We start from the raw sequence: 27,039 nt of genomic DNA, 5'->3' as shown, positions 1-27,039 counted from the left end.
TTCTTGGATATAATCTGAAACGTATTGCAGATCTCGATAAGCTCTGTGTTCCTAGTCAGTACGCTTAGTACAAGATTTTACGTCTTCACCAACGTTGCTACAATTCGAGAGTCGAAACACAATAACGTCAAAGTAAAATGGACCTAAGTAGCATTGAATTAAAGTCAAAAATTCAATGCCACTGATTTTAATTTCGCAATGTTTCCGCTTGGAGCGCTGGCTATAGATGTGTAGACAAACTTGAGCTTTAAAACAAGGTTACTATAACGCGGAAGTGTTTCGACACTCGAATACTATCAACGTTAGTGAGTGAGACATAAAATCTCGTACCAGTACCCGTAGTATAAGATTTTACGTCTCACCAAACGTTGCTAGAATTCGAGAATCGAAACATAATAACATCAAAGTAAAATGGACCTAAAGAGCCTTAAATTGAAGTCAAAAATTCAATGCCACTGATTTTAATTTCGCAAGGTTTCCGCTTGGAGCGCTGGCTGTAGATGTGTAGACAAACTTGAGCTTTAAAACAAGGCAATTAAGATCCAGTTTACTATTACGCAGAAGTGTTTCGACTCTCGAATTCTAGCAACGTTTGGTGTGACGTAAAATCTTATACTACGGGTACAGTATGTAGTCAGTAGTCAGACGTACTCGCAACTCGCAACTCGCAGTCGACGGGAAAGTTTCTAGTTGGAGTTAGAACAAGGAGGATAAAAAGTAAAAAGCTAATTCGGGAAATCTTAATGCTTCGAAGTTCCGCGGAGGGGAACCTTTTATCGGCGGAATCTTCTATTGGCGTTCGTTTTGTACACAAAAACGAATCGAAGACAAGTTTTTACAATCTCTAAACTTTTGTTACATATACAAATTCGTTAACTATCCTGATCATCTTAATTGAAAGGTTTTAACAAAAGTTTGTATACGATTTCTTTGAATGTTTAATTTAGTTAGAGCCTCAATAGCTCAACGGTTGACGAGCGGGCTGAATTCCGAAAGGTCGCCGGTTCAAACCACACCCGTTGCACTATTGTCGTACCTGCTCCTAGCACAAGCTTTACGCTTAGTTGGAGGGGAAACGGGAATATTCGTCACGATTAGCATGGTAAATATTCTTAAAAAAAAATTAGAGCCCAAAAGTATGCTTTGTAATTTGTACTGTCTATTACAATATTATTTTTATACGGTTTTTTCACTTAAAAACTTCTGAACAGATCGGGGCGGGGCTTATCCACTTTAAAGTCGGACTTAAATAATTATACTGCTACAAAATAATTTGAAGCGCCGGGATCAGTACAGGAACCTAGTAAGTACCTGTAGTACCTATAGACTAAGTGGCCAGTCTAGATCGAGTGCGTCATCTAAACTTCTTAAATTATGCTGAAGATTCATCAAACATTTAACGAGGAAGGTTTAACGATCTACACAATCAGTCTTACAGCCAGTCGGGAAGCCGAGACTCTAGAGGGATCGGTTACTCTAAATATATACCTAAAAAGGAAAAGCTGACTGACTGACTGATCTATCAACGCACAGCTCAAACTACTGGACGGATCGGGCTGAAATTTGGCACGCAGCTATTATGACGTAGACATCCGCTAAGAAAGGATTTTTGAAAATTCACCCCCTAAGGGAATAAAATAGGGGTTTAAAATTTGTGTAGTTCACGCGGACGAAGTCGCGGGCATAAGCTAGTCAGGGTGTAAATCTGAGTAGTAATTAATAGACTTCGTAACAAGGGCTTAGTAATTAAATCGAGCTATTATACTAACAAGCCTGTAATGAGGCTTTAATAGCTCGTCTGATAACCTCAGACGAGACTTACAAGCGACTATAGTCGAACTTAACGATGTTAGCCGTTAACTAAAAGTAATACTATGCTGTGCAAAGTTGCTGCCAAGTCTTTACTATTCACTATTCGCTGCTCCACTATAGTGTAATAAATAATGTAATAGTATAATAATGGGTTCAGGATCAGGAATGTTCGCAGATGAACGGACTGATGACTTCTTTGCAGTAATGCGGAAGAAGTCATCATCACTGCTGACAAGACTGCGCTCAAGTACCAACTGCATCCTGAGCATGTTTGCGAGCAAAATGGACTCACCAAATGCTTGAACACTTTGTTCAAGTGTTGGTGTGGCCACATTTGTAAATGTAAATAATAAAATTAAAATAAAAAACTGTCTTTTTCCCACAATTGTATTATTAGTTACTAACATTAGTTTTTAAGTAAATCTGTCTACTAACAAATTGAGCCATAGATGCTTTTAATAAAAAGATTTTATTTATTTATTTTATTTATAGTAGTAGTATGCACTATGTGCGCTACCAATCTATTAGAGTCTACTATTCATTTCTCACAGCTCACAGCTCACAGCTCACAGCTCACAGCTCACAGCTCACAGCTCACAGCTCACAGCTCACAGCTCACAGCTCACAGCTCACAGCTCACAGCTCACAGCTCACAGCTCACAGCTCACAGCTCACAGCTCACAGCTCACAGCTCACAGCTCACAGCTCACAGCTCACAGCTCACAGCTCACAGCTCACAGCTCACAGCTCACAGCTCACAGCTCACAGCTCACAGCTCACAGCTCACAGCTCACAGCTCACAGCTCACAGCTCACAGCTCACAGCTCACAGCTCACAGCTCACAGCTCACAGCTCACAGCTCACAGCTCACAGCTCACAGCTCACAGCTCACAGCTCACAGCTCACAGCTCACAGCTCACAGCTCACAGCTCACAGCTCACAGCTCACAGCTCACAGCTCACAGCTCACAGCTCACAGCTCACAGCTCACAGCTCACAGCTCACAGCTCACAGCTCACAGCTCACAGCTCACAGCTCACAGCTCACAGCTCACAGCTCACAGCTCACAGCTCACAGCTCACAGCTCACAGCTCACAGCTCACAGCTCACAGCTCACAGCTCACAGCTCACAGCTCACAGCTCACAGCTCACAGCTCACAGCTCACAGCTCACAGCTCACAGCTCACAGCTCACAGCTCACAGCTCACAGCTCACAGCTCACAGCTCACAGCTCACAGCTCACAGCTCACAGCTCACAGCTCACAGCTCACAGCTCACAGCTCACAGCTCACAGCTCACAGCTCACAGCTCACAGCTCACAGCTCACAGCTCACAGCTCACAGCTCACAGCTCACAGCTCACAGCTCACAGCTCACAGCTCACAGCTCACAGCTCACAGCTCACAGCTCACAGCTCACAGCTCACAGCTCACAGCTCACAGCTCACAGCTCACAGCTCACAGCTCACAGCTCACAGCTCACAGCTCACAGCTCACAGCTCACAGCTCACAGCTCACAGCTCACAGCTCACAGCTCACAGCTCACAGCTCACAGCTCACAGCTCACAGCTCACAGCTCACAGCTCACAGCTCACAGCTCACAGCTCACAGCTCACAGCTCACAGCTCACAGCTCACAGCTCACAGCTCACAGCTCACAGCTCACAGCTCACAGCTCACAGCTCACAGCTGGGCAAATAAGATATGAAGGTACTTCTCTTAACACTTCCGTAGGTCCGTATTAAAAAACCACCAAAGGGTTCCGTACTACAGTCGTATTTTTTCTTAATCTGTTTCAGAATATTATATACGCCCTTTCATATTGGGATAGTAATCTTACTTTGACGCACATTGTTGGTGCACCTCGCACGTGAGGTGTGGGGACCTCGTGAGTGGGTCCCCAGTGGTGGACGTCGCTGGCTGGGTCGCGGTGGATTGCTTCGGTGTTCCCGAGACCTAGTCGTCCAGCGACGCACACGAGTGCCGCTGCGTTTTAGTGAGTATTCCGGTGGGCTCCCGCTTATTATCTTCCCTATCAGGTGTCTTTCGGGGGGGGGGGGGGGGGGGGGGGATACGTAAACGCATTTCCCAACGATAAAAAAGGGCAGGCAGGTGAGTTGGTAGGAGGAATGTCGCGCTCGTTGTGGACGAGCGGCGCGCGGCAGTTTGCATGGAATTATTATAAATATTAATGTTGGCGCGTATTCATCATCAAAGTTGTGCGGCCTGTGGGTACTGACGTATTCATGCGAGCCGTCGAGCCGTGTGCCGCGAGCCCGACACGCATGCGCTCCTGGCCTTAGAAACTAAATAATTTTAAATACCTACTTATTCCGACGTTAAAACTTTGTTAGCGCCATTCAGGCTTCACAGTGAGTGACCAAATACTAGCGCCATCTAGTATAAACGAAATTTATGACCGTGGTATGTGGAGACCGCTCAAAAATTTTCAAGAGTTACTAAAAACTCTCATTTTTAGATGGATCAGAGATCAAGGCTTAGGACTTCAAGGTTCTTGTAGGTTTCTCTCGCTAAAAACTATAACCTAACTTCACGTTGATCTATATTCTATTCGTTTTTCAAAGGAATTCGTCTCTACGAAGAGGACTGCGAAGGTAATAACCAGAATGTCACTCGTGACGTAGCGTGCACTCAAATACAAACAAACAAACTGAAAACAGAACAAACAAATTAGGAGAAAGGTCTCAAAAAGTCAGATCGCAGTTTTTGTCATCGAATAAAAACCCAGTTTGCTTAATTTCTAAATTAGCTGGATCATAGATGGCAGTAATCTGCGCCACTAATTTATGTACATCCTCCCCCCCATTCCCCCCCAACATCCACCCGCCCCCCGCCCCCCGCCGCGGTCGGTGCTAATCACGCGTCATTATTCAGCTGAAACGGAAGTTGATACGAGCTCAGTTTAATGATAAATAAATTGGTACCCTGCTGCTGCGTGGCGGTAGCTATCTGCGAGGTAGCGGCTGGAGGCAGGAGCGGGTAGCGGGTAGCGGGTAGCGGGGAGCGGGTAGCGGGTAGCCGCAGTGGAAGCGCTTTATTAATTAAGCTAGATGAGGTGAGTTAAATTAGTTTGAGGCTAGTAATCTAGCACGAATTTGATGATAAAAAGTGTAGGTTCTATCTATAAAATAGCCTAAGCTGCTGGGGTCCGGCGTTAATAAGAACTTGAAATTATTATAGTACTAGCTTATGCTCGTGACTTCGTCCGGACTACAGAAATTTCAAACCCCTTTTTTACCCTTTGATTGAATTTTTAAAAATCCTTTCTTAGTGGTTGTCTACGTCCTAACAGCTATCAGCTCGATTCATCCAGTTGAGCTGTGCGTTGATAGATCAGTCAGTCAGTCAGCTTTTTCTTTTATATAGACTTAGGTCCTTTTTATGAAGTAAGTGCTCACTGAATGAATTTTTGGAAATTACATCCTTAAGGTACAATTTCCTTCATAAGGATTGTTTGTATGCCCTTTTTTTAAACCTAATTCTATAAAAATTAGTAACTAGGCTTTTGGTAAAAAATGAAGGAATACGTGTTTCATAATTTTTAGGAATTCATACAAATGCAAATAAGGGATTGAATGAAAGTCTGCGCGACTCTGACTCGCACTTGGCCAGTTTTTTCAGGAAAATTAGTATGTGGGCTTTCGGGCAAAGAAATTATTTCCTCCCTAAACTCCAGTACCTCGAACAATGACAATATAGCGTCTAATTGTCCGCCTGTGAGATAGCTCTAATATCATTGCCGGCACAGATACACTAAGCGCCAGTCATTTCCTGACGCCACATATCACGAGAGCACGAATATACACCCGATATGTTATCACTTTATCAGTCTTACACGTTTCAGATGTGTATGTATATCTATCCCTCGTTTCCAGGACTCGCAAATATTTTTTTGATGCGGTAAAGTTTTGCAGCAACTTTATGATAATGTAAGAAATGATAAAACTCACATGTTTCTAACCTCACATGTTTAATGTGTTTTGTGTTATGTTTGTTTATTTTTTATAACCTACGGGTGTCAAAAAACTTTTATTAATCAATATTTTTTAAATTATTGTTGTGATTGGTTGAATTTATATTCTTACTAGCTTATGCTCGCGACTTCGTCCGCGTGGACTACACAAATTTCAAACCCCTATTTCACCCTCTTAGGGGTTGAATTTTCAAAAAGCCTTTCTAATCGGATGCCTGTGTATAATAGCTCTATCTGCATGCCAAATTTCAGCCTGATCCGTCCAGTAGTTTGAGCTGTGCGTTGATAGATCAGTCAGTCAGTGACTTTTTTCTTTTATACATTATTAGACTATGCAACCAATATTGCGAGTTGTCAGCCAATCAGAGCTCATTGTGATTTGTGCTGCAGTTACCAAACTGCGATGGTAAGTCAGCATATTGATTCAAGACAATTTTTGTTGTCGAAAGATGACTGCATTGATGCTAAACAAGACTATCTCACCTGATCATAAGAGCATTGAAGCCTAGGATGGAAAAGTAGGAACTTATCTAGAAGGGCTATTTGATTTTGTACACTTTTACCCAAATAACATACCAGTAGTTCAAATGTTGCCTTTCTCTTCACCGGCAGAGGATTACAAAGTCATGGCGTAAGATTCTTCAAGGATTCGACCAGACTTTCAAAAAATCCTAGATACAAAAGATCAGCTTAAATAAAAACTGAAACCTTTCGATGAAGCCACAACACACCCTAATAGAGTTATTGATCCCTATTTTTACCAAAAAACTGGCCAAGTGCGAGTCAGGCTCGCGCAATGAGGGTTCCGTGCTACAGTCGTATTTTTTCGACATTTTGCATGATAATTCAAAAACTATGATGCATAAAAATAAATAAAAATCTGTTTTAGAATGTACAGGTGAAAACCTTTCATACGATACCCCACTTGATATAGTCACTCACTTCGAAAGTTGAAAATACTAATTATTAGTTCATGACCACAATTTAATTTTTTTTGTGTGATCTAACCCTAAATTCACGGTTTTCAGATTTTTTCCCAAATGTCAGCTAACACACACACAGACAGACAGACAGACAGACAACAAAGTGATCCTATAAGGGTTTCGTTTTTCCTTTTGAGGTACGGAACCCTAAAAAGGAGCACAAAATCATAAGCAATATCACCGAAGAGGCTAAACAATCGGAAGCAATCGTAAGTTCTTATAGCGATCCGTATCAACACGCTTTTTGTGCTTTTTGTGTTGCGTAATAGTGTTTGTGTACCCTCATCACAGGAAGCACAAAAACAGATAAAACCATGCACCCATACACCCTACACCCATCACCCATCACCCATCGCCAGTCCAGTCACGTCTCGAGGGTCTAACAGCGTCCGCTAAATATTTATAACTTCAACTTACAAGGGTCAGTGGGTCGCGTAGAAATTTTTTATGAGTGTGACCTCCTATCTTGTACAAATTGAACTAAGATTTGCGGGCGACTGAACTATCTGGGGACAGAATTAGTTTTTGACCTGTTAAATGTTGTCTCTATAGGTTTCTTACTATCTTATCCACACCTATGCACATTCCTTTACAGCAAGATTATCTGCTACGATATGAGGCCCAAGACTTCGTCTGCGTGGATTTAGTTTTTTTAATCCCAAGGGAACTCTTCAATTTTCCGCGATAAAAGTAGGCTATAACTATATAAGGGATGTGAAATACGGAGCATCTTTGTACCAAAATAGATAGGACCCGCGACTTAGTCAATGTAGAATTAGGTTGTAAGAATCCCGTGGAAATTCTTTGATTTGTTCGGGACGAAAAATAGCCTTTGCATTTACCGCATGCAAACTATCGGTTAAATATATAGGGCGTAAAAAGCTAGCAGACAGACACACTTTCGTATTTATAATATAAATATGGATAATACTGTAAGGCCTATATACATAAGAGTCACATAGGGAGAGCAGAGAGGAATGAGCTTATTTACAAAGTGCGGCCGCAAGTCGACGCGGATGGATGCCATGACACACGGAGCGGCGCCGTGCATCTCCGTCAGGCGGCAGATGTGGAGCGCAGATCTACGAGACATTAAGAGGGTTCTTCATTAAGCTGGCAGCATCCAAAGCCTTAATTAAAATGGGATTATCTTGAGGCTACGGGGTCGGTCCGTGGGGTTTCCTTGAACCTAATTTTTCCCTTTCGCGCCGCGAGCCGACTAATGGGGCTTCCGATAAAAGAATGTTGGCGCTACTTGGATAATACTCTCGAGCCGCTGGCTTTAATGTACTACTCATTAGGTGTACCTATCTACTGTACTGACAGTCTATCTTATGAACATTTTATGTTTCTAGGTAGTACCTAGAACGGAAAAAACGAACCTCGGAAAGGGGTTCGATCCCGGGCACGCACCTCTAGCTTTTCGAAGTTATGTGCGTTTTAAGCAATTAAATAGGTATTACCTACATGCTTTAATGGTGAAGGAAAACATCGTGGGGAAACCTGCTCGCCTGAGAGTTCTCCATAATGTTCTCAAAGGTGTGTGAAGTCTGCCAATCTGCACTTGATCAGTGTGGTGAATTATATTTAAAAAGTGCCAAAGCATTCTAATTTTGAAAGGAAGCTTGTGCTCAGCAGTGAGCTGACGATGGGATGATGATGATGGTGATCATGACGTCACGTAGATTTTATGAAACATAACCTTTTAAAATTGGGTACCGTTGTTCACTTTTTGATTGTCAATTATTGTTGAATTTGTAAGATAATTATGTAATGGTGATAATTAATAAAGTAAATTTAAAATTAAAGGGTTCTGAACGCGCCCTGGTCTGAGAACAAGCTCACAACATATTCAGCCGAGTATTCTTATTCTCGAAACGTTGGCTCCAATAAGAAAGCAAAGCATAATATTTTTAAAGCTGAAGAATGAATGCTCACAACGAGAAAACTAATTCCGTTTTTATGTAAGGCAATCTGTAGAGATAAATAATAGAAAAATTGAAGTTTCAATTGAGTCTGCGGAGTGGGAGCTACGCGCAAACATACAGATTGAAGCAATTTTTGACGGGAATTGAAAACAAACATATTGACCGCAGCATCAGAAGACACAAGCGAGCGGGGCTGATCTCTATCACTCAGTGGAAATATTATGATTTCTGCTAAGTATTACTTTTCTATAAAAAGCAAAATGTCTCAGAATTGAAGGTCTTTGGCTGTTCTTTTTGTTAGTTTTTCCACACGCACACCACGGTTTTCTGTAAGTTTTTTCCCGCAAAATCTGTGAACTATAGAACTCCATAGAAGCGCGCGAAGACCGCACTCGCCGCAGCGTGGTGCGCGCTAGCTCTTAGGGTCGTTTTAAAACTTATGTAAGTATGCTCCTGAATAAAGCATATTGTAGTGATAGAAGATTATGTAAATGATAAAAAGCGTGATTTGAGTCGCTCTAGTTATATGCGGCACTGCAATATGATATAATAATATTATTGTGAATTGAATATTTCAAAAAAGCAACAGCTGAGATTCTTGCTGGTTTTCCTCGGTAGGAATGGTAGGGTATTCCGAGCTAATTTTGTTCTTTCGAGGATTCATAACCATTTCTAGAAGTTTATTTGAAAAAATCACTATCTATATTTCAATAATTAAATTTTTTACATAAAAAAATAATACCTACTCATTCCCAAATAACTCAAGTTCGATATCAGATGAATAGACAGTCCGGTGTTTTCAATATTTGCGACTGAAAATTTTTCAATCAACCCATCACTGAATTATTTTTGATGTACGTTATTTATAAAAGAAAAACATGGCTGATATTTTTTTGTCAAAATAGGTGGAATATACCCGTGTCACGGTACATTAGGCAGTGTATCAATAAGTGGAGTAATGACATTGGTATCAATGAGGGGCAGACAGCAGACACCCTCCCTCGGCGCGGCCAAGCGGCCAAGCGGCCCGACGAGATCAAACGCGCGATATTAACCTTTTCGTGAGTCCTTCCTCCTCTCAGGCGGGAAATTAAAGTTTGCGCGACGCGCGGCGACGCTTGCCGAGCGAGTGCGTCGCGGCCGATCGACCGTGCTTAAGATTTTAGTAATATCCAATAGGTTTTGGGCAAGGGACAAGAAATTTCGTCTGTCTAATGCTGAACTGAGCGCTGCTTTGTCACCGGCCGCTGTCATTCCAGTATTTCTTTAAGCTAACAAAGCACGAAAACTTTCATAGAAGAAGGTACGAGTAACATGCAACGTTTGGAGTTTGAACCCATCGACCTTCCAGGTTGCAGTTCATTCTAATCACTGAGCTATGGAGGTGTGAATTGACCCTAACATTTCCCGGGTAATAATCCCGGATGCGGCGTCACTTACGCGCGCCCCCGGGACCCGGGACCCGGGCTCAGCCCGCAAATTGAGTTGCGCTTAGTGATTCCGGGAAACGAGTTATGTGATCTCTTCCTTCCTCTTGAGGAAATAAAAGGTTTTGTTCTGAACCTTTGCCAGTTGCGTGTGTTACACTGCCGTGCCCCGGCAAGCACGTAAGTAATATATTGGTTAATCCAGCGCCTGATCTCACGCCAGTCGTGTCGGATTGCCGTACAGTAGCCGGCAGAAAATATTGTACATCGACCTTTAGAAAGAGATAGCGGTTTTGTAGCGCATTGTCTTTGTCGTTAAGACCGACAAAATGTCACATAGGTACGGGTTACAGAGGCAAAGCCAAAATCTCATTCTAAAGGTCAATATGCCTGCTATTTCCTGCCGGTTATTGTACCACGGGATGAGGAGATTGAGGGAGTAGAGAGTGCTCGGTTAGTCTGTGTTAAGATTCACTCCATGACCAAAATTCGGTCAACCGTCCCATGACAGATACCCCGTCCCCAGGCATGGATCGAATTGCGGAAGAGCGTCTGCACTGCTGTTGTACGGGAGCGGTGTCTGTGTGCTCGACCATACCAAAGGGGAGATCTCCCACCGAGCGGTTGGCTGTGCTCGGTAGCGCCAGCTGGGCCGACGGTTGTATCTTGAAACTACTATAATAGTCCAGATTGCAGAAAACTCCGTTAGTGCGAGTACTGTCGGCGGTACATTTGTTCGGGACTACGTCATGAATGTTATCGATTGAACAGCGCCATCTAGTTTCTACTGTGGCAACCGCCACACTCTTACTATTCACTGGGTCAGTAGAGCACGAAGGCTCGGAGTGAGAGCAGTAGGTACCTGTCCTCTTCTCCGGGTCGGGGAACAGCAGGTCGTCGAGGCGCGCGGGCGCGGAGCGGCCCTTGCTGTTGACGGCCACGGCCACCAGCCGGAAGCGCACCTCCCACTCCAGCCCGCGCACCGTCCACACCGGCTCCTCCGACGTCAGGTTTACCCTGGACATGATAAATAAACATTCTTTTACTTGGGACCACACTGCAAATGCAGTACAACGAACAGAAAAATACAGAAAAAAGAGAGATCCCCAAAACCTTATACTCAGCTACCTTATGCTCGCGACTTCGTCTGCGGAGACTACACAAAATTCAAACCCCTATTTTACCTACTTAGGAGTTGAATTTTAAGAAATCCTTTCTGAGCGGATGTCTACGTCATAATAGTTATCTGCATGCCAAATTTGTGTCCGTGGTTTGAGCTATGCGTTGATACACCAGTCAGTCAATCAGTCAGTCAGTTAGCTTTTCCTCTAATATATATATAGATAAAGTATGATCCAATAATCCAGGAAAGTTTGGAGTCTACAAACTTGTCGGGGTACCATTCAAAGTCATATTTAAACATCGAACGGTTGTTTTGCGCCCGCCGTCGCGTCGGCTGCGGGCAACTTCGCCGACTATAGGCTTAGTATAGCATTTTACATCTCATCAACGTTGGTAGAATTCGAGCATTGAAACGTTTCAGCGTTAAAGAAAAAGGAACCTGAACTAGTTTGTTTTAAAGCTCAAGTTTGTCCACACGTCTACAGTCAGAGCTCCAAGCGGAATTCCGTAATTAAATTCGGCGGTACTGAATTTTTGTCAAGCGATATTTCTGGATAGAACATCACCCCCGAGATTGGTGGCAAAATCATCGCGCACATTGCGGGGATCACAGATTGACACTAATCACTAGGTCCAAAGCCATTAGGGCAGGCCTTAGCTTTTATATATATGAAAATTACTTTTGGCTATTTATTTTATTTTAATTTAATTTCATCTAAACGTTATTTTATTATATTGTATACGCACAGTGTATAACTCTGGATTTTTATCTGAAAATAAAGATTTTATTATTATTATTATTTATCACAGGTTTAAAGAACAATAACGGGGAAGCAATCTTCCCCGCGGATAACAGCTCTGATAAGGAGGTCGAGCCTCGAACCACGTACGTCCCGTTCAGATTCAAAACCACTCGTCATCGAGTTCTTGACTTTAAAATCCTATGCATTAGGTCCATTTCATTTTGACGTTTTGACGCTCGTATCAACGAATGGTGAGATGTAAAATCTCATACTAACCTCAGTGATACTCATAATTCGGGGGGCGGAGAGAGCGCGAATCCTAATGGAGCAGATTACATTGCAAAGTTTTGTTTACAGCAAGAATGAGGGTAATTGGAGGGCTCGCTGGGAAACATTCGGCGAGAGTGGGCGAGCCGGTCCTACGGGACGTCTCGGTAATGTACTGGCGGCTGTTAATGCTACACTGAGCTCGAACGCGTTAAATATGGCATGTTTTGAGTTTTATAGGAATACATATCGAAAAAAAATCTGCTTTTTTATTTCGATATAAGTTAGCCCTTGACTGCGATCTCTCCATGTTAAATGATGACGTAGTGTGAGATGAAAGCGGACCAACTTGGAATGGATACGGTCGTTTCGTTATTAAACCTGTAGTCCACCCTTGATCGGTTTGTACGCGGCATTGCACCGGAACGCTAAATAGCTTGACGGCACAGCTTTGCCAGTTGTCCAGTTGAGCGGGTCAGCTTTTTCTTATGTACGGGAGCGGTGTGCAGGCTCGACCGTACCAAAGGGAGATCTCCCACCGAGCGGTTGGTTGTGCTCGGTAGCGCCAGCTGGGCCGACGGTTGTGTCTTGAAACTTCCATATATAGTCCACATTGCAGATAACTCCGTTAGTGCGATTACTGTCGGCGGTACATTTGTTCGGGACTACGTCATGAAATATGTTATCGATTGACAGTGCCATCTAGTTGCATCTGTGGCAACCGCCACATATATCATCTAGGTATTTATAAACACGTCTTTTTGTACCTTAATTCTAAGATCTCATTTTGTAATCTGTCATTTGTGTTATGTGGTGCAATAAAGAATATACATTGTGCATATAAAGCGTTGTTCAATACACTATAATACATTCAGCAACACAGTACGTATTGTGTTCCGACACGTAGTTCCCGCGTCTGCACGGAGGTGTAGCGTTCCTTCAGCGCAGCCAATAAACATAAAGCACTCACGGCCGCCGTTATTGATGTTGCCCTAAACGTTATTGCGCATATAAAGCGTTGTTCAATACCCAATTTCACTGCATTATTCTTTTACGAGCGCAAATAAAGCGCTATTTACTCGTTCTCATTACACCGTAACATAATGTCTTCATTTTTCCTCAATCGTTCCGCTGTAATTTGGTCGCATGCTCTCCGTCCTAGACCAGGGTCCAGGGCAGTCGGCGAGTGGAAGACCAAAGTGAACTATTTTATTTGCTACTACTAATTATGTTAAAGAGCCTTTGTCACGGTATATTGTCATTCTTTATCATCAATGCTAGAATGAGGTGTGTTGTGTGTTCGTCACTCCATTATAAACATAGTAATTTTTATAGCACATGCGTAGTGCCGTTAGACTTGGGGAAATAATAAACATTTACTCAATTTACTCAAATATTTTAAATTAACACGTACAATAATTATAAAAATTACAAAGTCTACCGTGAGTTGTAGTATTATATTTTGTTTTCTTTATTCTTTTTTTTTACTTATTTTCATTATAGCAAGGGATGATTAATTATTTACGCCAACACGTGGCGGGCGCGGGCAGTGCGGCGGCGCCACGTCTGTGGCACTCAATTAGACAAAGTTTCTAGAGACAGTAGGTACGACTACATTTTTGCTACCGACTTAGCACTCAATAAATTGAATCTCAAAGTGTGTACCAAACTGGAAGTATTGACTCGTGAGGCAAGTGGCGCCGGCAAACCAGCTTCAGTTGGTTCGCTATTTATATAGGTTAGTAGATCTACTGATGCAATCTTTTATCCGCCGTTTTCTACTGAACTAATGAACTGAAGAGTTAAATGAATGATACAGTTCATTAGATCAAAAGACAAGTATCTTTCTCTTTTCAATTAACCATTGCACCCCCTCTAGCCCCCCCCCCCCCATCCCCCTCCCTCTATTATCGGAAAGGCGATATCTTTATGATCGAATCGACAAACGTATATTAATATGTGGAACAATGAGGACGTATTTAATGACAATTATTTTCTTATTCGTCACACATTATTGTTGTTCCGTTGTGTGAATAAATAATATATTTCTTGGTTTTATTATTATTATGGATATACATCTACTCTCACGCCCGCGTACAAAATAGATACATATAAAAGCCAAAAGAGTTATAATATACTTACATACATAAAAATAAATAAACCTACATAAACATTACATACATACATATTTGTAACGGGCGGAGGATTACACCCCGGCAGGGGAGACCAAACGGCCGGGGGTCAGGGCGACAGGTGAAGAAATCGGCGGACTATCCTAGCCGAGTCCAGCAAGACCGCTTTTTGCATCCTGGCTGCGAGCGAACTGCCACGGAACCCCAGTCGCCTCAGATGTTGAGCGAGGCTGACTGGGATCAACCCATTCGCAGATATGACGATTGGGATGATTTCAGTGGACTCCACATGCCACATGTCGGAAACCTCGTGAGCCAGATCGAGATACTTGCGCTTTTTCTCCGTCTCAGCTCTCACGAGGTTCTCGTCATACGGAATGGTGATGTCCACCAAAAACACCCTCGACTGTGCCCGGTCCACCACCACGATGTCAGGCTTATTCGCTAGAATAGTCCTGTCCGTGATGATGGACCGGTCCCAATAGAGCCGGACTCCGTCGCGCTCGAGTACCGGCACCGGCGTGTACTTGTAATACGGCAGCCTCTCATCCAGGAGACCGTACTTCAGAGCAAGCTCTTGGTGAAGGATTTTGGCTGCTTGGTTGTGTCTGTGCAGATACTCAGTGTTGGCAAGCGCTGAGCATCCCGAAAGCACATGTCTGAGTGACTCGCCGGGATGGCGACAAGCTCGACAGATGTCATGAGTGCCATCCTTCAGAATGTACTTTCGGTAGTTCCGCGTCTTGACCACCTGATCTTGTATCGCACAGACAAAACCCTCGGTTTCCCCGAAGAGGTCACCAAAGCGCAACCACTGCACGGACGCTTTTTTATCTACGTGTGGCTCATTAAGAGCTTTAAAAAAGCGTCCGTGCAGCTCCTTCTCCCTCCATACGGCCTCCCGGTCAGAGGTGCTAAGTACCACCGGTTTCTGCCACTCGGTTTGGGCTAAGGATAGTGGGGTGAGTCCTTTATCACATTCTATGACCTCTCTATGCATGGGGGACCCCCTCATCGTCTCAAAGTAGGTTCTGAGGTTGGCTATCTCCCGGTTATGCATGGTCTTGACGCTCAATACGCCTCGACCACCACACTTCCGGGGGATATACAACCTCATCACAGACGATTTTGGGTGGTGCATGCGATAAAGAGTCATAGTTGTTTATTATTATTATTATTAATATTGACTACGACTTTCTAAGACTTTTAGATTTGTTTTTGTTTATTACAAACAGACAGATCGACAAGAGGATATGTTAATGTTGCAGTACCAATCTATGTTTAAAATTTTAGCCTCTAGCTCATCGAGAAGTTAGTTAATATATCGAACAGACAAACAAACAGACTGACAAAAAAGTAAGTTAATAAAAACGTGTTAAAAATCAGAGCGGCAATGATTCAGTTAAAAATAAAAGAACGAAGACCGTGACGGGAGTTTTAAACTGAATAAAAATAAAAGTGTTTTCTTGAGTACCTACATAGTACAGACAATAAAGTTAGAGTCCTCGCAAAGTGGCGGGCGTCAGTTAGTCAGTTAGTCTGCTATAAGCGGATCAGGATGTATTAAGCAACAAGGGTAGCCCTACTTGACCCGGGAAGAAATGGGGAAAGAATTTATAGCAAGATTTCACAGACTAAAAGAGAAAGTTAGACGGATTTCACATTGTGTGTCTAGTGACTCTATAAATTGAGAAAAAAGATTCTATATGTAATACAGTTTTCTGCGCAAGGCACAATAAATTTGATGAATCTAAAGCAAGAGGCGGGAATTCACGAAAGAATTTCACAGCACGAAAATGCTGAAACAGTACGCTTAGTATAAGATTTTACCTCTCACCAACGTTGACAGTATTTGAGAGTCGATACAGTTTAGCGTTAACATGAAATGGCCCTTAACTGTCTTGTTTTAATACTCGAGTTTGTACATATATTTACAGCCAGCGCTCCAAGCGGGAACGTTGCGAAATTAAAATCAATGGTACTGAATTTTTGACTTCAAATAAAGAACCTTTAGGTCCATTTTACTTTGACGTTATTTTGTATCGACTCTCGAATGCTATTAAAATTGGTGAGAAGTCAAATCTCATACTTAGGCTGAGATATATAGAGCGCACTTTGACTTTGCTCAGACTTAAGATTGAGTTAAAATGAGACAGATTTATGTGGGAAATATAGCTCTGTCTCGTTTTAACTCTGTCTTAAGTCTAAGCTAAGTCAGAGTGCGCTCTATAGATCTCAGCCTGAGTCTCAGGGCACAGATCTGAAAAATCTGATTTAGTACAAACGATGTAATTGCTTACATAGCTCCGAAAAGTTAGAGATGCGTGCCCGTGAATTCCAATAAGAGACCATTCATTGATTTATAATTTGTCTATCACCATCACCCGATCGTGTCACACTGTGACTCGTTGGGAATTGCGAACTCATTATTTTTTTCCCATCGAGTCACACTGTTACCAGTTGCAACTTTTTTATTCATTGTAATTTCCACGAGTCACAGTGTGACACGATTCAGTGTGACTCGTTGGGAACCCATCGAAATTTTTACCACTAGCTACCACAGTATTTCCCGATTACTCCGTCTGTGTTACGTGAGTCTGTGGTTACAAAAGGAGGGAATTAATGGGAGGATTTTTCCAAGAGGCAGATAACGCCGCGAAGTAAATCCTTGTTGGCGGCCATCGTGGCGGCCATCGTGGCGGCCATCGTGGCGGCCATCGTGGCGACCATTGTGCGCGCTGTTGTCGCGGTACATTATGACTTGTCACCAGACTTAGACGGAGCCCTTTCTCACCTCATTACCTCGGAGCGAGGCCGGGAGTATTTTTGTTTTTTGATGCAATTTTAAAGAACAGCTGAACTGGAAGCTATTCTTCTGGAATCTTGTATTAGAAGGTACAACTGTAGTAATCCATACTAATATTATAAATGCGAAAGTGTGCCTGTCTTTCTGTCTGCTAATTTTCACGGTCCATCAGTTTAACCGATTTTAATGACATTTGGTAGGTACAAGGTTAGCTTACGTCCCGGGGACGGACATAGACTTTTTATCCCGGAAAATCAAAGAATCAAATCCCGTGGGAACTCTTTGATTTTCTGGGATAGCATACAAACAGAATACACTTTTGCATTTATAATATTAGTATGGATAGTACGGAACCCGTCGTGCGCGAGTCCGACTCGCACTTGGCCGGTTTTTTTAATTTCATGTACATTGGCAAACGGCATGATTTAGCAACTCCTTAGTACAGGAGTAGGTACCTAAACTCGGCGTCATATTTTTTTAACTGTTAAAGTTACGCTAGGACGCAGTTGCTAGGGTCTCAGCAGACCAACTAGGGGTCTAGGGGTCAAGCACATGTGAGGAATATGTAACAATAACCCCGGCATATTCTGACGCTGTCATCGCGTCCCAGTCGGCACGCGGGGACAGGCAGCCTGCGTGAGCAGATTGCCTGCAATATTAAAAACAATGTCCCCCCCCCTCCCCCTCCCCCCTGCCACGCTACTCACACTACAGCCCCCCCCCAGCGCCTCACACAGTGTGAGGTTAAAAATTGGCTTTACAAATATATTTATTGTTATTATACTACTTTCAGACTGATGTTTCATGTTATACATAATAAGTAGCTTTTTTAGATCTTAGAATTTATAATCGACTCGTGAGAATTTTATCATCATCGTCATCATTAACTCATCGCCGGCACGCTACTGAGCACAGGTCTCCTCTCAGAATGAAAATAGCTATAGTTCGCCACGCTAATTGTTGATTGGGAGACTTCACACACCTTTGAGAACATTATGGAGAACTCATAGGCATGCAGGTTTCCTCACAATATTTTCCATCACCGCCAAAGCAAGTGATATCTATTTCCGAAAAGTTAGTAGTGTGAGGCCGGGATCGAATCCCTGACCTCCGAATGAGAGGCGAACGTCATCATTATTACGGCTCTTATTTTAGAGAATTTCATTGTTTCTGGAAATTTTCTGGTAATACAAAGTATATTCAGGAAATTCCTTATTTAGCGGGTTTTGGTGGTTATTGCTATCCTTGTTCCTGGCGCGTGAAAGCCAAAAAGAAGTATGGAAATTATTATCCTACACCAATATTTTTTCTTCAAAGATTTTTCGTGAAACAATGAAAAATACACCATTTTTCCATTACACCCATTTAGATCCTGTGTACAGTCAAAACCAGTCGTTGTCATAAAACATTATACACCCATACGACACGCAGGCAGGTGAAGACAATGCCTTATGGCACCCCTTCTCGCCCCCCTACGTAGGTGTACCTCCCCCCGGCACCCCCGCGGCGCTTATTAGTAAAATGTAGCTTTTTATTGCGCCCCAGGAGTCGCGGGGTGAGATTAGAATGGAGAGGTCCTCCATTAGCGCAGTTTGCAGCTTGGATCATTATATCAGCTATTGTTGAAGCTTATAGCCATTATGTGTGCTTTATGAACTGACAAATCATAGTAAACTTATAATAGTAAAGTTTGAAATTTCTATCTCGATTATGTTGAAAGAACGGCCAACTCAAAATGAATAAAAGGTATAAATGATAATGTACAGGACCCACAGTGACTTGCCATTTGCCAATTACATTAGGGACCTCTTGAAGTAGGGTCTCTTCGCTAATTATATGACTAGCAGTTGCCCGTGACTTCGTGCGCGTAAAATTTCTGGTTTCTCATGAGATTAGAAATTTTCCCGCTGCAAAAGACCTCACTTATTCACTCTTAAGGTACTTCCAAGATATCTAAATGCCGATTTTCAAATCTCTAACTTCAAAAACGTAAGACTTTCATAACCCCCCCCCCCCATTTCTACCCCCTTAGATGACACCTACCCCCTAGAAAGAACGAACTTATCTTCCAGTTTATAATAAACCAATAATTAAAACATCCGTACTGTAAACAAAAGACTTTCATCTAACTTTCCAACCCCAATTAAACCCACTTTGGGGCGGAATGTTGAAAAATCCTTCCTTGGTGGACACCTACTCTTTACAAAGAACACACCCTCCAAATTTCTTCTAAGACTCATGTTTAGGCTGTGCGTAGTCAGTCGGTTAGTCAGTCAGGACATTGACTTTTATATGTACAGATTGTTAATGGCTTAAAACGTACATAACTCCGAAAAGACAAAGGTGTGTGCCCTGAATTGAGCTCCCTACTTCGCGATTTCCTAGTCGAGAAGTCGGAAGATTCGTGTTAACAGAATTTTAGTAAATTAGTAATTTTACTCCTACGATAAAATAAATATTCAGTATAATATAAATAATAAGTTTTTTTTGGAATGAACTTGAAGATACGGACGAGTTTAAACTTTTGCTACCAACTTTAGTTGATTGTAAAGAAAAGATCTAGATGCCGAACTATAAGAAGGTGCTTGGAACGAAACTTCTTACTAAGTTCATTAAGGGGGCCAAGGAGCTCGCTTATACACTTAAAGTATTAACTATATCTAGAACTTTTTAAAATTTCGATAACTGAACTTTGGAAGTACTATTCCTTATCTCCATCTCGACTATCGCTTTCTGGTTTACCGTCGTACTTGTCGATGAAAGTACTTGTTCTAATCTTTCTCTCATCCAAAAATCTGTTCATCGATTGTCTTCTTTTTATCACCACAACCTTATGATTTCGTCTACTGAGCCCAAGAGTCTGGACCCATAGTAGACGAAGCCATAAGCAGTTCCATAGTCTGAACTTGTAGGTGTTGTGGTTCCCTGCGGGTAGCTAGATGAGGTATAAAGAAAGAACAGAAAGTGAGAGAAGGTCTCGAGAGTTGGCACGAGTAATGGTTCTTACTTAGAGGACTGGGAGAGGATGTTTTAGTTCAGGTGTTCTCACCTGGTGGTAAGCAATGATGCAGTCTCAGATGGAAGCGGGCTAGTTTGCAACCGGTATAGCAGCCAGAAGTCTGGTACAGAAGATGAAGAAACTCTGCCAGTAGGAAGTAGTTCGTAAGGGACCTACAAAGAAGACAAATGCACCTGGGCTTGTCGTCTCGGCCGGAGTAGACCTCGAGCAGGAAATGCTGCGGCAGGCCGCCGTCGAAGCCCGCCACGCATGACACTTGCACGGAGTCCGCCGTTTGGTTCCACAGCGTGCAGTTCCGTGGCGCGTGAGGCTTGCCTGCACCAAACATATACTTTTGATTAATTTTAAATACACATCAAAAATTGCGAACCGGCAGGAATCGAACCCGCGTCTCCTGGGATCGCGCCCGACGCTCTAACCACTAAGCTACAGCCCGCTTACTGCCAGTGACGAAATTTGTGATGTGTATGCTCACTCACTACTGAAGCGACTGTTTCTGCCATCTAGTAGCGACATCTTTTTGCAGTTTACGAAAAAAATTATTTAGAAAATTTCCTTCAAGTGTAGGTGAAACACTATAAAAAATTATAAAAATATATACTTTTGATATTCTATACTAACCTAGTGAATTTCAGAAAATCTGACCTTATTCCTTGACTACATCATAAAGGAAACACTTGTGCAAAAAATTAGCTTTCTAGGTTTAAGGGTTTGAGCTGAGCTTGGTGAGTCAATCAGTGAGTGAGGACTTTTGTTTATTGTTCGGGATAAACGCTCTAGTAACTTAGCTTATTTACCTAATATAGTTTGGACTAAACGGAGGAATAATCTGCGTGATATGACGTTCAAAGTTAAGATTTGCGTCTTCTGTGTACCGTATATCTATCTGTCTACCATCTTACCAGAATTCTGTTTTTATTTAGCCTTTACTATCTCGCGGGGCTTACGAAATTTTCAAGATCAGTGCAATTTTGGAAAAGTAAATAAATGGAACATGCTTAGGCAAAGGATGAATCATGACAGCTAAAAGATTAAGCTCGTACCAGCTGCAACCATCTGGAAGACGCAGGGTGCCAGCTGCGTGCCGACCTCGTTGGACGCGGCACACGACAGCGTGCCGTAGTCCAGGTCTGCAACTGGGGTGTATCTGCATACAACAAAAAGATTTGCATTAAAGGAGTTCTTCGAACAACCGTTCTAATACAACCAGATTTTCTTCTTTCACGTTCAAAAGTGTGCAAGCTAACTTCAAATCCTCAAAAGCTACAATTTATTGGCAGATGTTGAAGAGCGGAGCGACGCAGGAACATTTGCAGTACAAGGGCCGCTCCTGCTTCGTCGTGCGAGTCGTTCCTGCATCACCCACTTGTCGTTTGAAAATTAACCAGGTTTATCCCAGCGATCATAGCGCTCGCGAATCGATTCTGCTTCGAGCGAGTTTACGAAGAACCTGGTTAGGAACCACAATTAACCGGTATTTTTCGAAATGTTCCCAAGCCGATCACAACTCATAGTTTCATGTAGTAGAAATAGAAACTAGATCTACTGTATTTTCAGCAGATCTTATGTATGAATTTGCCATTAGTAAGAATAAACCAAACACAAATCGTATGAGTTTTCACCTGAACTGAATTATGTTTGAAGCGGAGTTTGAACGAGCAATGTTTGTGTTTGCCTTGCTCGCTGGAGCATGTCATACAATTTCCACATTAATATTAATAAATCATTTTTTCAATGTGGTTTTTCTTTATCATTTTAATAAAAAGGCGTTCTGAACAAATTCAAATAAAATTTTACCGGCTTACGCGAATACAAAATGGGGAATGAATAGGGAATTATTTTACTCGTAGGCATAATAAAGAAAATAAAAAATCGGTCAGGTGCCAGTCGAACTCGCACATGAAGGGTTCCGTACCATCGTACATAACACAGAAAGAAATAAATATGTTTATTTCTTAAATTGTGAAAGTTTTGCTGGTGAATTGATATTCTAGGTACCAAGCAAGGACTTCTTACACTAAAAAGCTTACATTTTTTTTTAAATATTTACTTTGTAGTGGGTCGTTTTTTTAATATTTTTTTTAGCAATTAAATATCACTTGTTTTAACGGTGAAGGAAAATATCGTGAGGAACCCTGTGCATGCCTGAGAGTTCTCCGTAGTGTTCTGAAAAGTGTGTGAAGTCGGGGATCCGCACTTGACCAACGTGGTGGCCCTTCTCATTCTGAGAGGAGACCCGGTGATGGGTCGATGACGATGCCGAGTACTAACTTCAAGCTGGAGGCGCTGCCGTTGGACGTGTACCGGTCGGCGGCGACGTCCAGCGTCTCGCCGGAGTTGTTGAACTTCCACTTGAAGACGGCGGCGGGCGGGTCGGCGTCCACCTCGCACACGATCACCAGCGACTCGCCCCGCGCCGCGCCCACCACCGACACGCCGCCCGCGCGGCACGACGGCGCATCTGGGGAGACGAAACAGGCAACACGTACACGCAGTCGGAAGTGAACAAGGTCGACAGCCCGACAGATGCAAAGCTTTCCCCTCCAATTATAATATGGGTACCTTCGAGTCGAGAGTGAATAGGCATCCTCTAGGCAAGCGCGCTCCATCTTAGGCTGCATCATCACTTACCACCAAATCTGATTGCAGCCAAGCGCTAGTCTATAAATTAAAAAAAAGCTCACTCATCATTACAGGTACGCGCTGCCCAGCCGATGAAAACCCGCAAACGTTCGCTATTTTAGTCATTTACGTCTCCATACCAAACGTTGCAAAAGGAAAACATTGTGACAACCTGCATGCCTTAAAGCACTAATCCGTATTTGGCCAGCAGCGTGATGAACTATGACCTAAATTCTTCTTTTTCTGTGAGGAAACTCGTGCCTAGATGTGGGCAGGTGATGGATTAAAATGAGGATAACCCTGAATCGGTTTAGTGGTTCGATACCAATCGTTTCGTATAAAATCTTACAGCTTGTCTAAATGGTTAGGAATAATAAGTAGGTCCTGGGAAATGTGCTCGTATGAGGAACAAGGTCATACATATATTGTGTGGTTTAGAATAGGGCTCAGAATTAAAGTTTAGAGTCGATAATCTATGGGAGTGGGGGTTGTATATAACGGTATTTTTTAAACTTATCCATCACTGATCGACTGACGGGGACAGATAGTAGGCAATTCCAAATTAATCCATGGAAGAAAATACATGGGTTGTTAAAAAATGACCTCGCATTCGTAAGCAACTTACGTACCGCTTGGGTCAATCCACACGAGCAAAAATACCGAATCATGGAGTGATTTCAGAACATATTGACATTGGATTTGAACCATGCATTGTTCCCTATCAGCTAATAAACTCTCCCTCCAATTTTGGCCGGCCGCGCCGCGCCGGCTGAAATGCGAGGTGAACAAATCCGATATGACCACTGAAAAGATTTCGCTGACGCTCTACAAAATGAAAACCCCGATCTCCGAGCTACGTGTCAATTGTCATTCGCCTTGGCCGGAACGAGGAGGCATTATCGAATTCAGATCTAACAGTTTAACTATCTCTATAATGGGCGTCGCTTCCGCAGATTGAAAATGAGACGCGATTGAGGTGGCCGATAGCGGAACTATCGAGTAAATTGGAAACGAACTCGGGATCATAAGTATCGCTTTAATAAGCCAAGCGACTTTAGCCGCTCAGCTCGTTTGCGTTAAAGGTAGTTTTTGTGTGATAAGTTTTTGCGTTCGGAAGGCTTGAGTCGCGTTGTAAGGATCAATCTGGTATTAAATGGCCGGTGACATGCGATGCGAGGGTATCGGCGAACTGCACGAGTGGACCCTCCCTTGGAGCGCGATCATCACGCGACCTTCGTGACGTATTATCGAACGTTTTTATCAAAGCATTGTTCGAGGCTAAATAATTTTGTATTAGAACTATAAGTAAGTAAGTAAGTTTTAATCTCATTGAGAGTTTTTTAAATTCATTCTAGGAAAACGCTTGACCACAATCACACCTGAGGGAATGCGACGATGAGGCCTAAGATGGGACGCGTTTACCAAGAACATGCCTATTCACTCTTGTTTTAAAGATGCCCGGGTTGTAATTGGTAGAAAACACAGATCGTGGAAGAGTATTCCAAACCCTAGCCATGCGTATGAGGAATGATGACGCTAAACGTATCGTGCGTGTAGATGGGATGTCGACGACATAAGAGTGGAAACTCGCCCGACGTCTTGCGGTTCGGTGGTAAAAGTTTGATATCCGGAAGGATGTAGGTTCCTCACTCGTTAGATTGTCGTCCTAGCATAAGATTTAACGAATCAGATAAAGTCATGCCTACAATTATTATAAAGTCTGCCATTTACCACCGTGCCGGAGGCAAGGAGGATTGTTAAAAATATGAACTTCGTATGTAAATTCGAGAATTCCCGAATCCCCGACGCAAACAATGGGATGTCATAAGTTAAAGAGTGTATCTATCGCATCACAGCGCTCAAACTGAATGACTGGACGATGGACTGACTTGAATGCGCTTTCTTTTATTCGAAATTCTGTTTGATCGAGATGTTTCTTATATGTTTGATGAAAATTTGTTCAACAGTCGGCGTAGGGATCTCAGTAAAGAAAACATTACAATAAAACTTAAAGCTAGCCTTTATCTAATTACTATACAAATCATGCCCGCGTAGAATGGTGCCAAGAATACTGGCTGCATTTCCGCACTGGTCAGCCAGGCTGATCCGTTGCGCAAAAAATGAGCCAGCCCTTCTGTTACCAGATGAGGATATTAATCGCGGTGAAATGTCTCGTAATTTTTTTTTGCACTAAGACTCCATGGTCCCAGGGTTTCCACGGTAAACGGAACAAAAATGTAACTCTCGATAAGAGAGGCATACTTGCGCCGCTTGCCGTTTTCAGCTGTTTCTGCTGCGGCTCCCGGTCTTGATGCTGTCTCCCTGATATGACACGGGGCCAATGTGTCCACGCACGTTGCGTCCCACACTAGCGACCGTCCCCGTTCCCAGGGAACCAGCGTCCATCCATCAGGTCTCTTACCATCATCCCGACTAATCGATGCGAGCGAGCCAAGCGAAGGAATGTCTAAGATGGCAAGAGCCCTTTTGATCGTGTCATCCAGTTGATTTTTTATTTCTTATACTTGTCTTATGAACTCGATCTCGACTACAATGCAATATTATAGTAACTTTGACCTGTCTCTGAAGATTTGAATTTTCAATTTAAACTTCATAATAATGAAATTAATTTGTTCGAGGAGACTTTTCGTAGCTAGTGTAGTCAAATAATAGAAGCTAGCACTCGGTCTCCACTAATTCTCGTAAATAGCGGTATTTAAAACGTAATAGCGGCGGGTAACCGAATAAACCAGCTCTGCCCTGTTGGGACAGACAAGATGGATCGCCCAGATCAAGGTCGATTGTGGGATTTGTTATTATGAACAGTGGAGAAATATTGATATTCTTGAATCTATCTATAGATTCAAGAATATCAATATTTATATTTATTTTGTATAAACTGACTGATGCATTAACATCATCATAATCAACCCATCGCTGGCTCACTACTGAGAACTCTCCTCTGAGAAGGAGGACGGTGTGCGATCAAACAGTTTGTCTACTTGTTAAATATTATTGTATAGAGGTGAGTATAGAGGTAGAAGTGAGTGCAGTTAAAACTTGTGCGCAACCCGCACGTCGCACGTGTGAACACGAATAAAATTGTTTTGAAAATATGAATGGCGCTTCGCTATAAAGTTGTTCGGAACCTGAAAATTGGAAGGCGAGTTTATATAACTTCTTACGATGCACAAAACAATCCTTTTAACTAAATGCAAAACACGTGCGAGATTTAGGTTTTAGTGTGTTTGTTTTAAGTATAAATTTTTAGCTAAACAAGCTAAGCGTTATTAGCTGCTATTTGTACGGATTTTACCGCTTGCTTAAGTTAGCGTCTAGACCAAAGTACAGTACGCGGCCGAAAGTAATGTACATCGAACTTTAGAAGGAGATAGCAGATTTGTAGAGCGCTAACCAACAAAACGTCATATAAGTCTGAGTGACAGAGACAACGCTCTACAAAGCCGAAATGTCATTCTAAAGGCCGATATACATTACTTTCGGCCGCTTACTGTACCTAAGTAGAATATGAGAATGACATTAGCAAATCTAATCGATTGAGAGAGTTGATACAATCGCAGTTGTTGTGATTGGCTAAATTTATTGTATTCTTACAACAACAATGCATTTCAACATGATTTCAAGTTTCAACCAATAGTGAGAGAGTATTGGCGAATCACAGGAGATTGCGACCGTCACCGCACGATTATGGTAAATTGACAACTATAGTGTCATCGCAATCACCTCTGATTGGCCATTACTCGTTCACTATTGGCTACAATACATAGTTGCAACAAGAATACCATGAAATCAGCCAATCACAACAATTGCGATAGTAATAATGATTGGTATCTACCAGCACTTAACTATCGCTGTAGCTTTATTAATTTTTTTATCTGAGCGCTTTAAGCTAAGCGAAAAATGGATTTCGTTCAGGTAAATCTACAGAGCTTATCAAGCAATCTCTCATTTTTAATTCGCGAGTTTGTTTCAGAAAGGAGTTTACCTAAACTTTTTTTTATCCCATAAATTAATGTACTTTACGCGAAATGCTGGTAATTTAGTATGATCTTATTTTAAGGGAAAGCTGTTGTGACGAGGTCAGGCCACACCTGCGCCTCTCTCTCTGGCGGCCTGGAGGCGAGGAGCGGGGATTTATGCCCCTTATCCTTCAGCTTAATCACTCTC

The 27,039-nt window shown here is 42.5% G+C and overlaps 1 protein-coding gene across 2 annotated transcripts in view; it reads right to left on the bottom strand.

The window, feature by feature from the left end:
* side-II (sidestep II) overlaps window positions 1-27,039 on the bottom strand; it is a 667,447-nt gene that overhangs the window by 26,882 nt on the left and 613,526 nt on the right. For both annotated transcript variants that reach the window (XM_069499951.1, XM_034972675.2), the window contains exons 11-14: window positions 22,501-22,690; window positions 21,273-21,376; window positions 20,403-20,544; window positions 11,003-11,157 (exon numbers count right to left, since the gene is read on the bottom strand). In XM_069499951.1, the coding sequence (XP_069356052.1) occupies window positions 11,003-11,157; window positions 20,403-20,544; window positions 21,273-21,376; window positions 22,501-22,690 (591 nt within the window). The remainder of the gene's footprint in view (window positions 1-11,002; window positions 11,158-20,402; window positions 20,545-21,272; window positions 21,377-22,500; window positions 22,691-27,039) is intronic.

The sequence above is a fragment of the Maniola hyperantus genome, chromosome 1 (genome assembly GCF_902806685.2).
Source record: "Maniola hyperantus chromosome 1, iAphHyp1.2, whole genome shotgun sequence".
NCBI lineage: Eukaryota > Metazoa > Arthropoda > Insecta > Lepidoptera > Nymphalidae > Maniola > Maniola hyperantus.
This window is presented reverse-complemented; position numbering and strand designations above follow the sequence as displayed.